General features: G+C 34.8%; 1 protein-coding gene across 1 annotated transcript in view; it reads left to right on the top strand.

Annotated features, from left to right (window-relative positions):
* The window catches only part of LOC129229266 (uncharacterized), a 163,244-nt gene that overhangs the window by 25,682 nt on the left and 119,923 nt on the right, over positions 1-17,639 (top strand). The window contains exon 8 of the mRNA XM_054863575.1: positions 6,252-6,410. Coding sequence (XP_054719550.1) covers positions 6,252-6,410 — 159 coding nt within the window. The remainder of the gene's footprint in view (positions 1-6,251; positions 6,411-17,639) is intronic.

Raw genomic sequence — 17,639 nt, 5'->3', positions numbered from 1 at the left:
TGATGTCGGCGGATCGGAATCATTTGATGTCGGCGGATCGGAATCGGTTGCTGTTGGCGGATTGGATTCGGTTGATGTCGGCGGATCGGATTTGGTTAAGACCAGCGAATCGGAATTCATTGATGTAACTTAAATTGCTTTGAATTGACGGACGCTTTATTAAATTTTTTAAATCTTTCTAAAATGAAAATGGATTTTGAATTTTTTTTTTATCTTCTCCGCTTTTCCGGTATGGGGTTCGTTATCGAGTTTAAGAATTTACGGGGGGAAATTAAAAATTGCGCGGGATTTTGTTGGGGAGAATTTCTCAGCAAATGGAAAATTCTCAATTAATCCGTTTTGCTCTGGTGTGTACACATTTGTGAGTTCATGATGCATACCCATATCCTGACAAAACCCGTCTAGTTCCTGATTTACAAATTCCGTCCCGTTATCAGATCTGATACTGACAACCTTTTTGCCGATAAATCTTTCGGCTCTCAGAATGTTGTTTTACAATTCCCGGAACCTTACTTTTTTACTTAATAGAATACAATGAACACCTTTTAGAATAGTCATCAATAATAGAAAGAAAATAATTTTCTCCGTTTCTGCCCTCTACTTCACATTTTCCCCAAACATCCATATGCAATAATTGCAATGGCTGGGTACTTTTTACTCTATCAATTGACTTGAAACTAACACGCCTTAATTTTCCTAATTTATAAACATCACAGTTTAATTTAAGGTGTTTAAACTTAGGTAGGCCACGAACAGCTGAAATATTACTAGTTTTACGAATACTTTCAGTGTTTACGTGTCCACAGCGTTTATGCCAAGTTTCAATGTCACTTTGTCAGCATGCAACAGAAGGTACTTTATTTACATGACTAGAACTAGGAGAATTTTTAAACTTTTTACAATTAACATTATAAACTCCATTATTGAGTTCAGCTTTAAAAATTAATCCCTGTTTGTCAGATACCTCCACAAAACCTCCCCCACCTTTAAATTTTGCACCACCCTGGTCAAACTTGGTGCCAGACAAAATATTTCGTCTCAAACGGGGAGAATACATTACATCTTTGAGAATTACAGTTCTTTTACCGAACTTAACTTTGATTAACCCTTTTCCCTCAATCGGGAAAGTTTGCTTTTTCACGGCAACAGCCATGTTTGCATCATTTAGGGGTTCAAACGTCCTAAACCAGTTTTTATTTGAGCAACAGTGATTTGATGCGGCAGTGTCAAAAACCACGCTCTGCTACCACAAAAATAAATGTACTCCCTTTATCTTGGGTCTGACTAAGATTTGCCTCTGACAAGAAATACAAAGAATACTCACATCTGTTATTTGAAGGTGATCGGCGAAGCTCCTGGATCGGCGATTTCTATTCCTTGGCCTCGTACCTTCTTCCCTCCATTCTTTCCGGGATTGGTGCTGGTGTCCTCTTTTATTTCTTTCTTGTGAAGTCAATCTTTGACGGTCTTCATTTTTGACATAAGGGCATCTGCTTCTTTATATGTCCATATTCTTGACACTTGTAACATCGAATTTTATATTTAACTTGGAAAACCTGCATCTCTTTTGTCTTCTCTTCTTTCATTTCTTGACGGTTTTCTTCAATAATTAGGTCAACCAGGATTTTCTCGAATGTAAAATCTTCATTTTTCCTCATCAAAATCTGTTGAATCAGATGATCATACGTTTCTGGTAAACTTTGCAGTAATTTAAAAGAAATACAATCCTCCGGGAAATTCGGATAAACATCTTTGATTTTGTCGAAGATTCTCTGCAGGCGTGCCGCGAATAAATTCAGCTTTTCTCCATTCTCTTTCTTGCACTGATTCAGCTCAATGAAGAGTTGCATACTTATACATCTATTCTCTGGAAAAAAATGTAATTTCAGCTTCTTCCAAGGTTTTCATGGATCTTCTATAGTTTCAACTATTTTTCTTAGATTTTGTTCAATATTCAAGAAGATTAGAGAGACTGCAGTTCGCTTCCTCACAATCAATTCTTTCACATCCTTTTCTGTTATATTTGACTTCTCATCAATGGCTGGTTCTTTTTCTTCTCCATTTGTGATCTCCCAAACATTCCGTTCCATGAGAAGTTACTTCATATTTGTCGCCCATTCGAGGTAATTCTTGTTATTGAGCTTTTCAATTTGGATAGCGAAATTTTGCCATTTGTTTTCAAACTGTAGTATTCTCAAATCTTGGTAAAATCTTTTAAGTCGCTTCTATCTTGGTCGCCCGCCCCATCTCAAACATTCCAATAACTTCATTTTCCGATGGGTCATCAAATTTGCAGCTTCCAAAAATTTTTTTTCAAAATTTCTGAAAAATATCGAAATGTACACCATCTAACGGTACATGTACTTTTGGCAGCAGTACAACCCCACCTTTTTACAGATGCATGTACACTCTTTATTATTTCCTAGTCTTATTCAAAAATATTTTCACTAGGTCTGCACAGGAAAGGGACTGGACCCGTAACCCGTGTTGGGGAGAATTTCTAATCTAATAATATCTCCCCAATGTTTTCCTTTGATACTAGCAGAGTGAGTTCTGAAATAAGACTGACAAACTATTTCTAACTTTCATGAAGTTTATTTAAACAATAAGTAAAAAGTTAAAATACGCTGTAAATGATAAAAATAAATACTAAGAACATAATCTCTCCACATGCTACTTTTGCACGAGATAACTAATACTGCAATTCAAACTGCATGACTATCGACTAAAAACTTCGACGAAGAAATCCATTTGGAAATAAGCTAACTCCAGCTCATCATTTTCAAAAAAGGGCGAGCGGCACGAACAAGCAAGTTCGAATACTGATTGAGCGACCGCCTACATCGACGAGAGATGATCAAAGAGAGAAAGAACATAAGCTGCGAGCAGTTTAAATATCCCCCGGGTCATTAGCATATCCAAGTCACGTGAACAGACACTCATCACTGCTATCGTTAAGCACACATGCCATCGGATTCATTCTAGAAGCATCGATGTGACGTCATCCACTACAGAGTTCCCGCCACAGGTGGACGAAAGTGAAACAAACATTCGGTCGTTTCGACCAATGTGAATGAGTGCTGATAAGAATCTTTTACCCTAGTCATGCAAAATGATTGGTAATACATTATAAGTAAGGAAAAACATTCTTTTACTATTGGTATTGTGAAGTGATGAGATAGGATTATCTACTGTTGTTATTAATAGGCATTTATGCCAAACAGATTTACCGATTTTGTGCGCGTTTCGCGCAATCCCGCGCTCTATTTCAAACCCTGAATCAACTATTTTTAATGATTAGTGGGAATATAATATTAAGCTCTCTTATTTAAAGTATGGCTTAATTAGTACAGTGATCTCTCGCTTATACGCGACCTCTGTTATACTCGTTTTTCACTTATGCGCGTTTTTCTCACGGGCCCGGCCAGCAATATAGGAAAACAATGTTAACTCTTGTTCATTTATACGCAAAACCTAAAATGAACTTTTCACTTATGCGCGATAATTTTTTTTTCAATTTTAGTTAAATTGCCGAATTCACCCTTTGCTTATCGGAGGATTTGTACCCTTCTTGTTCTTTCTCTTGAAATACATTCACACGACGTTATTCCATTGTTCGGATTCTTCAAAGAACATGTTTTTGAGCAATCACGATTGCTTATTGTTCTCACTTGACTGTGTTTGACGTTCCTTTGATTTTTCCCACCGCCACCCTCGGCACCATCACCGTCGACCGGGTCCTCACGATGCTGCTCCTATAGCGAAAGCCGTCTCCAGGTTGCATCCATGTCCTACACACACACACAAGCACATACACATACATACACCTACACACACATACACAAACACATACACACACGCATACACACAACTACCCACACATTCATGCCTACACACACATACACATACCCCCCCCCACACACATTCATACACACAACTACCCACACACATGCCTACACACACATACACATAACCCGTACACACAAACACATACCCCCACACACAAACACACACGCCTACATACACACACTCGTGATTGCGAAAAACATAATTTGAATTCAAGATGTCAAAATTCAAATTATTATTATTTTTTTTTTTGCACAAGTGTGCAATAGGGGGTGGAATTAGTCTTGTGATTGACTTCGAGAGGGGAGAACAGGTTACACACAAAAAGGTTGACGTCACTAAAAATCGTGCTCAAGCGGTATGCGTTGACATAGCCTATCGAAAATCTTTTGCATCCTCGTAGACTATAGCACTGATCTCGCGACATTTTTTTAGGTTTTGGGGAATTCGCTTACGTACTGTACAGTGCATAAAAAATGACAAAACGTATAACCTCAAATTTGGCTTTTTTATTAAATCACAATGTATAAATGGAAGTTATGTGGGAATTTATTCATTAGTATTAGTAGTATACTATTAGTGTTACTATAACTGATGTTAACTTATTGCATTTAAGCTAATTTTTGGGTTTTTCACTTATACACGAATTTCACTTATGCGTGAAAATTGCGTTGTCCCATTTGGTCGCGTATAAGTGAGAGATCGCTGTAGTTTCAAATGTGTGTTAAAAAATAGTATTTAGTAAATTTGAGAATATACTGGCAATTTATAATTTTGGTAGAATGCTTATTATTGGTGTATTTCGCCTCCATCATTTATTTTCACCTCAGAAATAATCACATTGATAAGGTCTGTCACGGAGGTGAGGAGTTGTCCATTAATATAGGCCTAATAGATGCATTTTTCAGGAAATTTTTTTTTTTCTTCGTTGCTACAATCTGCACATGTTAAGCATATGAAAACATGTTCACTTCTTTTTTACATTAATTTAAATCCCTAAAATTCAAGTTTAAGGCAGTGAGAAGTCACAAAAACAACAATAAGTTTTTAAAGCAAAATCTATCTTCTTGTTTTTCGATAAAAATCTCACAACTTCAACTATGGCTGAAAATAAACAAGGGGTCTCTCTTGTATCATGGAAAATCAAATTTGATGTCACTCCTGCCACATTTTGTGTTTAGGTAATGGAGGTGAGAATTTATTGTGTGACATGACTTCTTGTCCTACTAAAACAAACTAAAACAAATTATTAAAAAATTAAATATACTTAAACACTTAGTATTTGAGACACTTGTGAAAAGAGTAATAAATAAATAAGTACATACTTTTAATTAAATAAGTGATTAAGCAACATAAACAGTCACACAAGGTGTGTGACGCATGGGCGCCCATATGCAAAATTCTAAGGGGGGGGGAGCTCAGAAATTTTCCCCATGGAAACCAATTTTAGTACAGATTAGAGATGTTAAAATTTGACATTTTTGATAACTTATTCATTGATGGATAGAAAAGATTTTTTTTTATATTTTTGCAAAGCAAAAAGCACTAAAAGCAAGGAACTTCTCATCTCAAAGAGGGGGGACTTGAGCCCCCCCCTTGCCCCCCCTCCCCATATGGGCCCCCTTGGTGTGACATGCCACGGAGGTAAGAATTGAAATGTTGTGAACCAAAAATATACTAAAATAAAAATTATTATTAAAAAATTGTTGGCAGGTTTAAATTGATATATTTTTGATGAAATTAAAAAGCATTGTTAAATGAATTGTTCCTTTAAATTTTTCTGTAAAAGGCATGTGACAGAAAAGTTACACATTTTAAAGAATGACCCTTATGCTGAAATTCCAGAGTCATAGAAATGTGTGGATGAAAATTGTACTAGAAACATTTTAAAAAGGTGAAAAGAAACCATGTACATGTGAGCACAAAATTGATTATAAATCATAGTTAATTTTAGTTTTAATTTGTTTTTTATACATTCGTGCCTCCCCTCAAATTTTTCCTTGTCTCCCCTGGGGGTTGCACTCCCCAGATTGAAGTTCCCTGATCTAAAGAGAAATATCTTTAATTTTTTTACATTTACACTTTAATGTTAATCTTTGAAAAAAGTTAAGTACGTTAAATACACAAATGGTCTAATAAACATTGCATGTCAAATGTCTTTTCATCCATATCAGCATTTTCTTATATTAAAAAAAAATTCTTTGTCAAGTGTGCAAGTCATATAGTGTGTGCTATTTGAGCACTTTTAAGTTTTTTTGTACTTAAATGGTCCATCTTTACTTAGTATTTTGCCATGATTGTGAATGACCGTGTCAACTGCCAGAAAAGATAAATTTCTTTTAGAGATCTCCTTTTAAGTGCATAATTTTAAAAGTTTATTTTTTCCCCTTATTTTTTCTTTTTAGAAATCTACATTTGTAGTGGATTTCTTGATTCCGGCACTCAATCAAAAGACTTACGGGGATCTTTTGATGTGGGATCCCTTTAACCCTACATGTTTTTTATTGAAAAATACACCCATAAGTTCTTCATCTTGGAGTCCAGAGCAATCTGCAGTTTCCACTGTAAGTAACAGTTTTTGCACTATAATATCCTTTGCTTTCTTTGAATAATACTGTACAGTACAACTGTATAATCTAGTACTCAATTTCAGAGACTGGAAAGTGCAAATGAGTTGCCTTAAATAATTAAATGTTCTAAAATCCTTGAAAAAAATTGGCGCAGTATAACCTACTAGGGCTCTTGTGGTAAAACACCTAATCTAACCAACCAAACCTTGAAAATAATTAGACAAGTGTTTGAAATTCCTAAGCAAAGTGTATTTCTATTTTATTTCTTTTCATGTGTATAAATTATGAATTGTTCTAATAAGTAGTATGTTACTCTCATGTTACATATTTTGTAAATCTGTGCAGCATTTCTTTTAAAGTATTAACTTACATCACAAAGCACATTTAAATCATAAAACTATTTTTTTTTAAAAATATTTGTCTTTTTTTTCCCGAGATTTTTGTCTATCCAATTATTCCTTATAAGGCTTCAAAATGCAGAATTTCATATCCATTTTACAAAATTTCCTTCGGGGGAGAAACCCCCGGACCCCATAAAATGGGAGATATTCTATATCCCACTTAAAAGGGAGCCTTGCGTCACTCTCTTCATACTAGTCAGCTCTCTTAAGGTCAATTCAAAAAGGACAGCATGAAAACACACAGTAATGAAAACGACACACGAAAAAAAGTAAAGCCTGGCGTTATGCATCACGGGAAACAAACCAAAACATGGGGGGGGGGGGCAATTTAAAATGTTGTTAAAAAAATCCTGACCCCCCCCCCCCCCAGGAACTCCGTTCTAAATCCGCCTATGAAGTTGTGTAATGTACACCAGACTTGTGATTCAATGTTACACCAAAAACACACACATGAGGGGTGGAGGATTTTTCAAGACTGGTCCAATCTTTCGTTTAAGTTCCAATCTCTTGTAATGCAGATCTAAAACTCAGGTTTCAACTAGTCAGACTATCACTTGCTCACATCGACTTTTGGTACAGTTAATTTTTGATCACCCCTCCAACCCACCGACAAATACAGCAATGTATTCAACGTCAAATAATCAATAGTAAAAATGTTTTTAAATGAATGGTGTACAGATTTAAAAAATAGGCAGCTAGAAGATAACATACTGCCCATTTTGACAATTCATAATTTATACCAGGGGTTCTCAAACTTTTTTTCTACTCGCTGCACTCTTTGAAGAATTAGAATTTTCCCACGGCACCCTATCCTATATCTGTAATATAAGGTAAATGCGTCAAATAAGACCACACTAAGGTTTGTAGCCTAATATTTTGCTCATTTGTGATTGAATTTGCTCCAGCTTTTGCATATTTGCTTGATAACTCGCTCCAGCTTTTGCATATTTACCTGATAACTCATAAAGAAAAAGAAATAAACTCGAAAAATTTAAGCTTCAATTATGTTTTAAAGCACTTTTGTTTTACTTGGCCTAACTGTCACGGAGAAATCTGAGGCCTAGGTTGCTTATATCTCTGCAACTAGATCACTTAGAGACTTCGGGATTTCACTAAATGATTTGCTTAATCTTAAGGTACAGCTTAGCGCTGAAAAATTAAAATTCTAAAATAAAATAATTATTTCAGTTAGGATGGAAAACAGCAAATTTCATGTAATTTCCCTATTAAATGTTTAAATATAAAACCCATTGTTAGAAGTAATGTTGCCTTGCAACAGTAATGTTAAAAGCAATCATAATGAAAATTTTGAATCAAGGCTTCTCTGAAGCAAGCATGAAATTAGCAAGCGTAAATCCTAGAGGGGAATAAAGATTAAATTTTAGTGCCAACTGCATAGTTTAACATCAGTTTTAACAAAGGAAGGCAATTTGACCTAATTATGAAGATGGATCTTAAATAACGCCAGCTCTAGGCAAGTATTATTTCACGCGGACTTAAAAGAAAAAAAAACACTGAAAAGTACTATCGAACAAAAAATAATAGTTGAAAAATTCTTTAAAATCATTATGAAACATGTTGAATCAGATTCGATAACCTCAAAAACATTACCGAGATTTCCATGTTTACTTTCATGGTTATTTCCATTGAAAAGAAAAAGGGCAATAGTCACATTTGGGATAAATTGATAATTTGTTATTCTGTGTTTTTTTTTTTTTTGTCACTCCTGCGGACAGCTCGTGCACTTATGTGCAGGATATGCAGCAGATGATAATAATCTGTTTGATTTTAGCCAGAACAAAAAAGACCAGGCAGCTTATTTTGGTTTAAACCAGTTTAAGAAAGCTGGCTTTTTTAAGGGAAAAATTTTTAGGGGATATTTTTATTGTAATTTAATCAAAATGAAAATTATCTTTCTATCCTTAATGCAATTACTACTGTAAAAAATCTTATTCCATGAAACAAGAATAAAAATTTGGTAGTAGTTCAGTACAAAAAAAAAAAAAAAAAATCCTTGCTCTAGATTAAGAAATTAGTCTAGTTCAATGGAATTTAAAAGATTGTAAATAAATTTTTGTTAAATAACAATGCACTTTTCCTTTTTTTTTTAATCACCAAAACTGTTTCTTATTTTCTGAAGAAAAGTGAAAAACATTTTTAGAAAAATAGTTTTCTACACAAGAATAAAAGTAAGAACATATAAGAAAACCAACAAGACCATATTGATGAATGAATTTAAATTCTGCCGTAATGATATACAGTCGGATCCCGACTTCGCATGGGATGCGTTCCAAGACTCCTCGCGTAAGTTGAAATTTCGCATTGTTTAAAAATGTTGTGTATAATTTTTTTTATTAACATTCCCAATCAATTTAGACAGTTTTAAACTGTTTTAGACCATTTTTAGCTATATATTACCGTTTCTTACGTAAAGAGCAGAAACTTGACTGTATTTTTAAAAAACTGTTACGATGCACAAAATCAGTGATCAATGGGAGAGAGAGACGTAAAAATAAAATTACAATATGCCCAGTATGTAGTAGTAATAAAGTAGATACAATAAATTACATTTATTAAAAATTGAAGATAATGAGCTGCACAATCTGATCGTCATTCCAATATATTTTCAAATATATTAGCTTCGCATTTACTTTTATAACATTACATCTATGGTATTACCCCTCTTTCAATGTCTCTATAATCTACAATACAAGAGCAGATTCCAGTTTCATATTGTTTGTATTTTGCTTAAACACTATTCTACGAGTTTCATATTGAAACTAAGCTCTGAACATATACAGATTGCCTTCCCTTGACTTTTAATTGTACGTATGAAAGACAAGACGGATGCGGGAATCCTTCAAGGGAGGGGTGAAATTGCATTTTTAGAACTTCAATTTTGAAAAAATTACAAAGTTTCTGGACCCTCTCCCCTTACATTATCCAATATTGTTTAAAATTGTATTATTAGAACAGCAGTTTTGAAAAATTAGCAGAGGAAAGAGCTTGAACCTCATTCTTTCCTCTAACGTTTCCAAAGATGGTTTAAAATAGCGTTTTTAAGGCCTCAAGTTTGATATATTCCAAAAAATTTCTGGTTGATAGTTTCCTTAAACTCTTTAACTAAAAGACTAAAAATAGACTAGACCAAAAATACTTTTGGAGCTTTAATGCTGAAAAATTGCCTGTAGAGCCCCTCAAGAGAGGGGCGATCGCCTCCAATGCCCTTCCTTTGTATCTGTCCATGATGAAAGATTCACTCATACCTAATTGTGGGTGCTACCTTTGACTCACTTTCTAGTTGTTCAAGCGTATCAAAAATCTTTACCTCTTCTTAAATTGTCGCAAACTTTCGCTTTTTGTTTCCATCTTCAAACTTTAGATGAAACAGTGTGCCTAGGTGCCGCAATATTTAATCACCTTTCGTATTTAAGATCAATAAATGAAAAATGAGTTGTGGTGATATATACACACTGACAAAGCTATGTTTATAGTGCGGTGTGTGGAACTTATGCATTCAGTAATGCTGAAAGGATGAAAGTGCATTCAGGAAGTCAATGTTTTGTAGTCAATAACAAAGCTGAAACTTAGCATCACGATTCCTTTTCAAATATTTTTGACTAGAGAGCGAGAAATTCGCTTTGGCTCTAAAATTCGTTGAAATTGTAAATTTCATTATTTATAACTAAAAAACTCCCAAATGTTTTTGAAAAAGAAAAACTTGGGAAGGAGTTTATGTAATATTTTCATCAGTAATTAAAACAAAAAAGAAGAAAGGGGCATGGCAAAGAATGGATCCCCGAAACTTATCCCTTTCTTTACTTTACGTTACCAAAGGTAACGTAGAGCGTATTCGAAACTGATTTTGAAAGAATAGCGGGGAAGAGTTTCCAAATCCCATCCTTTCCATTATTGGCATCAGAAATTGCTTTTACATATTTAGGACGTCAATTCCAAAAAGCTTCTAAGATTCCCACTCAAATCCCCGAGAAATGCACCCTATTCGCCATTAATGATTGTCTAAAATTTCTTTTTTTTTTTTTTTTTTTGACCTCAATCTAAACTTTTCCGGGAATCTCCGAACCGCCCCCTCAACTTAATATCACCAAAGATCGTCTAAAATTTCTATTTTAGAGCTTTAATTTCAAAAAAATTTCTGGGGGAGCGGATCCAAACTCCCTGATAATGTCATTGAAGATAATCTACAACTGCAATTCTTTAATTTCAATTTCAAAAAATACCGAGGCGGTCCATGAACTTTTCTGCCCACTAACATTACCAAAGATCTATCAAAACTGTACTTTAAAAGCTAACTTCGAACAGTTTCCTGGGGTTTGTTGCGTTTTTAAAAGTTTCAATTTAAAAAAATGGATTGGGAAGCGTCCCGGAAAATTTTCCCCTTAACAATACCATAAACAATCTAAAATGCAGTTTTATCCCATTAAGTGGAGCATCCCTTCCCCTCGAAAGTAGTTAAAAATATCTCACTCACTGTAAAGAAATTCCTCTGTTTGGACACATTGCGGGGATGCGCATGTACTCCAAAAATGCCAGCTTCCCTGTTGTCAACCCCCCTTCTTTCTCATCAAAATGGAACTCAAATTGACAGCTCACTGCCCTCCTTGGGTTCTCTGAATAGACCTTTTATCTATTCAAATTCATAATATCTTCATTTTTCCATTGAAACTTCGTTTTGTTATGGTTTTGCTGAACAATCATTGTTCTTCTTCATTACGAGCTGCCTGCAGTATTTTACAGCTGTAGAAACTCAATTTATCTTTGTACTTCAGGAATATAATTTGAAATAAGGCCTTCAATCTATGCTTCAGAAATTACATATTCAAATTATTTTTTAAAAATCAAAGTTTTTTTTAGAAGCAAGCAAAATTAAAATTTGTTCAGTACTACGCTACAAATATTTATTCATACTAGTGTTCGCTTAGTGGTCGAAATTCGACCATATTCATAAATGAATATTTGAGAAAACTTGTATAAATTTAACTATTTCTAACATTTTTATTTCTACTCTTACTCATGTTTACTGCATATCTGGAAGCATACAATTTTTATATGTACACAAAATAACAAACAGTAATAATTTATTTCAATTTTGTTTTTTTAACACGCTTTTATTAGCTTCACCTGTATGTATGTATGTATGTATCTTGTAACGGAATCTTGCAGCTCAAATTTCGCCCACTTCCTGCGATCAGATTCTTTTGAAATTTGGCACGCGACCTCAGACCCGATGACAAATGCAATATTCTATAATCAAATTAATTAATTAACTCTTTTAATTGTTAGTTTCCTCCAATTTTAATCAATATTTTGGCATAAATCCAACAATGTGAAAAAGGAAAAATTTAAAAAAATACATTAAAAAATGATCGCAAAAATTATTTAAAAATATCTACAAAAACCTTTAATTTTTCTGCATCAGACAAAATTTGTTCCAATGTTCCAAGGTAATTAGAACATGAAATATAACTAAATGAAAAATTATCATATAAGCTTTGTGCTACAATATGATTAAGGTGAAAGAACAACGTAAATAAAGCACAAATATTCGAGAAAATACAGCATATAGCTATTTCAAGGCTACAATGGAGCCTCTTCATCAGTGCAAAAAGCTCACTAACACAACCAAAAGTTGCGAAAGAACACTTTTCTTTGAACAAAACTTTTATTCAAATGCATCTCAAATTTTCAAAGTAATATAAATATGATTTCTGCAAACATACTTCGATGACTCACAGTAGCTTCCCATCGGGGTGCCCTTGTCTTAACTTTAAGATATTACTTCGCACTCGTTTTATGAATAATTTCGTTGCCTGATAACAACATAAGACTAAAAAACAGAAAAATAAAATAATAGTTTAAAAAACTAAAAAAACACGCTTTCGTAGCAAAATGAACTAAAAAGTGAAAAATAATCTTTGGATGATAGTAGTTGACCAATCACTTAATTTTAATGTAATACAAAAAAGCGTGGGGGGCTTCTTATCAGTTATCCTGAATTTCTTCCATTTGTTGTCCAAGCAAAAATGTAAATAGACAGCATAGATTATTTTTCACTTTTTAGTTCATTTTGCTACAAAAGCGTGTTTTTTTAGTTTTTTAAACTATTATTTTATATCTGTTAATCTCAAAATAAATGGATGAAAGGGGATATTTCGGTAATGGGGTCGTTTCCGAAATTTTAAAAGTATTTTTTTTTCTGAAAGAGCATGCTTAAAACAAAGATTTAAACCATTTTTTAAACAATTTGAAAAAATTTAATATTTTTTAACTATTATTTTAATTGATGCGCAGATTGAAATTCATTTTTTACGCTTCTGCACATGGCATCAAAAGCGATGAAATTCCATTCACTGATGTTTTTAGCGCACAGCGCAAATTATCATAACCTGGAAACATAGTTGACAGCAAAGCAGAAAAATTTTGCTCGGCTATGGAGTAGCGTGCCAAAGTACATCACTTGTAATGTGTTTTATTTCCAAAATCAAACATTTAAAAATAATAATAAAAACTGTCGGGAAAATAAAAGTTTTTTCTGGCTCCACGTTATTTCTTTTGCTTATTCTATCAATTTCATTGACTAAAAGTAGTACTTTTAACTGAAGAAAATAACCCCATCAAGAAATTGGTGTGGTCGTCAAATTCCTAGCTTGAATAATTTTGTTTAATAATAACCATGTTGTTTTGTGCTCACCCTATGCAAATAGACATTTTCCTACTCTTTGTTTACGTATGCAAAGGAAAAACATTTTTCGCGCTGGCATTGAAAACAAAAAATTTCACGCCAATGGATAAAAATCGCCAATCATCCAATTTTAGAATGGAATGAAGCAGCAAAACTCAGTTTATACGTAAAATTTCTGCGTGAACCTATATTACTTATAAAACTTATACTATTATTGAGTAATTTGCTTTGACATCGTCATCTTAATATATAAAAATCTTCTGTGCAGACGATTGTCACCATAAGGCTTTTAAACGACTGGACCGATTTTAATCAAATTTTTTGTGAGTAATTAAGTTGTGGCAAGCATGGTTTTGAAGCACGATGGATCGAATCAGAAACGTTTTTGTTGATTAATTAATTAATTTAAAAATTGGATGGTTATATCTCCCGAATGATTAATATTTATTTTAATCTATTGTTGAGCGAGAACTGAAATAAATATTTAACCCGTTGCCAAAGTACAATAAGAAAACCTGCTCTGCTTTTTGTAATGAAATTTCTTACTGTGATATGTCAATTGAGAATAGATAAAACGTAGAGAGAGAGAGTGAAGCCTTCATTTCTTAAAAGCAACGATTTTAGGTCCCGAGATATATTTTAAAGTAAAGTACTGGAAGGTTCACGCAAAACGTGTGTTCTGTCGTCGTAGTTGAACCATGTGACCGGATATCGGTGCTTTAGGTTTTCCTAACCAAATGATCAGAAAGTACCGTACCTAGCAACATTTGTTTCTCGACTGAAATCCATATGAGTTTTGGCACCAATGTCAAGAACACTTTAAGGATTATCTAACTAATCAGTACATTATTAAAGGAAAAGATGATGGAATTTGAAGTCCGATTTCAGTACAGATTAGAGTTATTAAAGTGTGATTTTTAATAAAATATTTATTAATGGCTGGAGAAAAAATGTTTTTACATTTTTGCAAAGAAAAAGTACTGAAAGCAAGGAAGGTCTAATTTCCAAGGTGGAGCTTGAGCCCCCACTTGCCCCCTACTAAATATTTTTCAGTGAAACAAAAGATTTCCCCGGAGGAATCATTTTCTTTTCTGGCCCCAAATATTTCAACCCACTTTATTGAAATAACTGTTGAATGATAAAAACATACCAATCAGCTACAGTTCTGTAGCTGGAGTTTACAGAAGAGATTTTAATTGTTTTAGAACATGAAATATTGTGGAATAATTTTCTATTCATTTACCAGAATCGTTAAATAAATGATTAGCCATTTTATTTTGAAATTTCATCCGTAATGATCATCACATTGTTAGCGTAGCTAGACCCGACTTTTGGGGGGGGGGGGGGGTACTTATATATATATATATATATGTGTATATATATATATATATATATATATATATATATATATATATATATATATATATATATATATATATATACACACACACACACAGTCCAGTCACATTAATGTGACCACCACATACTTTCCACCTCAGAGTTAAATAACCAATCACAGAAGGCAGGTGGCAGCACAGTGCAATTGAGCGTATATAAAGGGTGTGTGAGGGCTTCAGAAAACATTTCAATCGTTGGCGTAATGCAGAAACGAAGCGATTTATCGGACGTCCAAAAGGGTATGATCATTGACTTTCGGGCTAAGGGAGGAAGCATTTCCGAAACGGCCGAGTTTGTGAACTGTTTGCGTGCCGCCGTGGTAAAAGTGTACCATGCATGGCAAAATGGGACTGTTCAAAATCGGCGAAGTGGCAAATGTGGTGCACCACGGACCATAGATGACAGAGGCGAACGACGGTTGCGGAGATGCATTCGGGCAGATAGACGGGCTACCGTTGAGCAACTGACCACCAAAATGAACCAAGTGGCTACCAAAAGTGTCACCCAAACTACTATTCAGCGAACATTGCTGCTTCTGGCCCTCCGAAGCAGACGCCTGATTCGTGCACCTATGCAGACTGCTGTTCATCGACGACGAAGGCTAGAATTTGCACGCTAGTACAGCAGCTGGACGTCCACTGAGTGGCGACAGGTAGCGTTTTCAGATGAATCGCGTTTTATGCTCCATCGGACAGATGGACATTTGTTGGGCTTATAAGCCTTTATTCTATATCTTGGAGTACTTTTAAAATTTAATTACAAATGTTTAAGTGTATTTTTGAAACTTACCTCCGTTAAGTTTTGCCACTCCGCGTTCCGTGTCCCAGCGGTGGATAACTGAAATTGATTCGGGCATGATCGTGCAAAGTCTGAATCATCCTACGACATAACACCCGATGGTTGAGATGTTTTTGGCTACTTTGAGCCGAAAGAACGAATAGAAAGATTGTTAAATCACTCAATCAGGAATAGTTGAGATGTATATCTTCAATGCAAAGTAGGGTGTGTCATTGGATGACGTATCGCGGTCATGAAACTTATAAATAGGTTGTTCAAAATATTTTCAGTGCTTGATTACTCGTATTTACTCCCCATATTGGCATCTTGCCATTTTTGTTGACCAATCAAGGATTGGTATTTGCTGGTTTGGCAACCGTGCTGGGTTGTCGTTGATGGAAGTTACGGCGTGCTTGAGTCGCTGTTGATGTAATGTTTTTGAATTCAAGCAGGGCTTCAAATAAGTTTTACTCGGTGTTTAATGTTATTTAAAAGTTTTAAATTACTCAATTTGGTGGTCTAAAGTGTCACCATTGCTGAAGTTGTATGCAGTAGTTGATTGAAATATGTAGTTGACAGCAACTAGGCCTAAGTCTTACACCTGGCCTGTACCTCGATCGACCTACCGGTGCTTCTACGATTGAATGGGACTTCCTTCAGTGCAAATCATTGGTGAACAACAGTGTGGCGTTCCTGGTTGAATTTCCTGGTAATTCCGACGAGAACTCCCGAAGTATCTGGTCATATCCCGGTGTGTGCTCAAGTCGTTGTTCCTGTGTATAGGGGAAGTTCTTCTCGACCCAAGCGAGCCTATTGGCTGATGAATGATGGGACTGTTAGCTGAACTCTCAACACTGTCATGCTATTGATGCTTTGTTCAAAAATTCTTCGGCGCAGTAGACATGTGTATTTGGCGCAGGAAGATAACATTTTACAATTTCTTTAATATGTTTCGAGTTTTTCAAAAATGTTTGTTTGTCTAAAGATTCAACTATGAAATTTTTGTGATAATTGGGGGGTTTATAGTCTAAATTTTTTTTGGTATTTAACAAAACATGTTTCATATTGTAAACTGTGATATTTTTTGAATAAATGTTATTTATTTAAATTATTTGAAAATGTTTTATTTCTTACTGGCAAACTGCACGGCTTTTTAATGTTGGGGTTCTGTAGGCCTTTTATTTAGTTCAATGAACTTAAGGTAAAAACAGAAGACAAATTCCCCAACAACCTTGGCGTATAAGGCGTGAAACCTCTGAAAGGAACCACCCTCCAACCATTGCCGGAACGGTCCAAGCTGGAGTGGGAGCATTATGGTCTGGGGAATGTTTTCCTGGCATTCTCTGGGTTCACTGATCATTGTGGAAGGCATGATAGATCAATACAAGTGCGCATCTGTCCTTGCGGAACATGTCCATCCTTTCATGCGCATTGTTTTTCCTCAGGATGATGGCATCTTCCAGCAGGACAATGCAAGGTGCTATACAGCTGCCAGTGTATGTGCGTGGTTCGAAGAGCACCAGGATGAGTTTACCGTTCTCCCCTGGCCAGCAAACTCACCTGACTTAAACCCAATCAAGCATCTGTGGGACCATCTCGATCGAGTTGTTCGTGCCATGGATCGTGAGATTTTTAATTTAAACTTTCACAAAAAGTGAAAGAATCACCTAATTTGAAAAAAAAAAAAAAGAATCATTAAAAATACATTTTTGCATCATGCAGAATCAATCCTTTTTTGATGTAAACATTGCATCACGTTGTGACGTCATTCGTGCGATTGGTCGCGATAACTCAGTCAAATGAATGAACTTTTGGGTGAACCGAGTCACCAGTTCATTGTATCTTATAACCGCGAGAGTTTTTTTTTTTTTAGATTGAGTTACTTTTTGATTGGCAACACATCTTTAACTTTCTTGCATTGGCAACACATCTTGTATTTTGCAT

Source organism: Uloborus diversus, chromosome 1, assembly GCF_026930045.1.
Source record: "Uloborus diversus isolate 005 chromosome 1, Udiv.v.3.1, whole genome shotgun sequence".
NCBI lineage: Eukaryota > Metazoa > Arthropoda > Arachnida > Araneae > Uloboridae > Uloborus > Uloborus diversus.
Note: the sequence above shows the minus strand (reverse complement) of the source record. Positions and strands in the feature narration are given on the sequence as shown.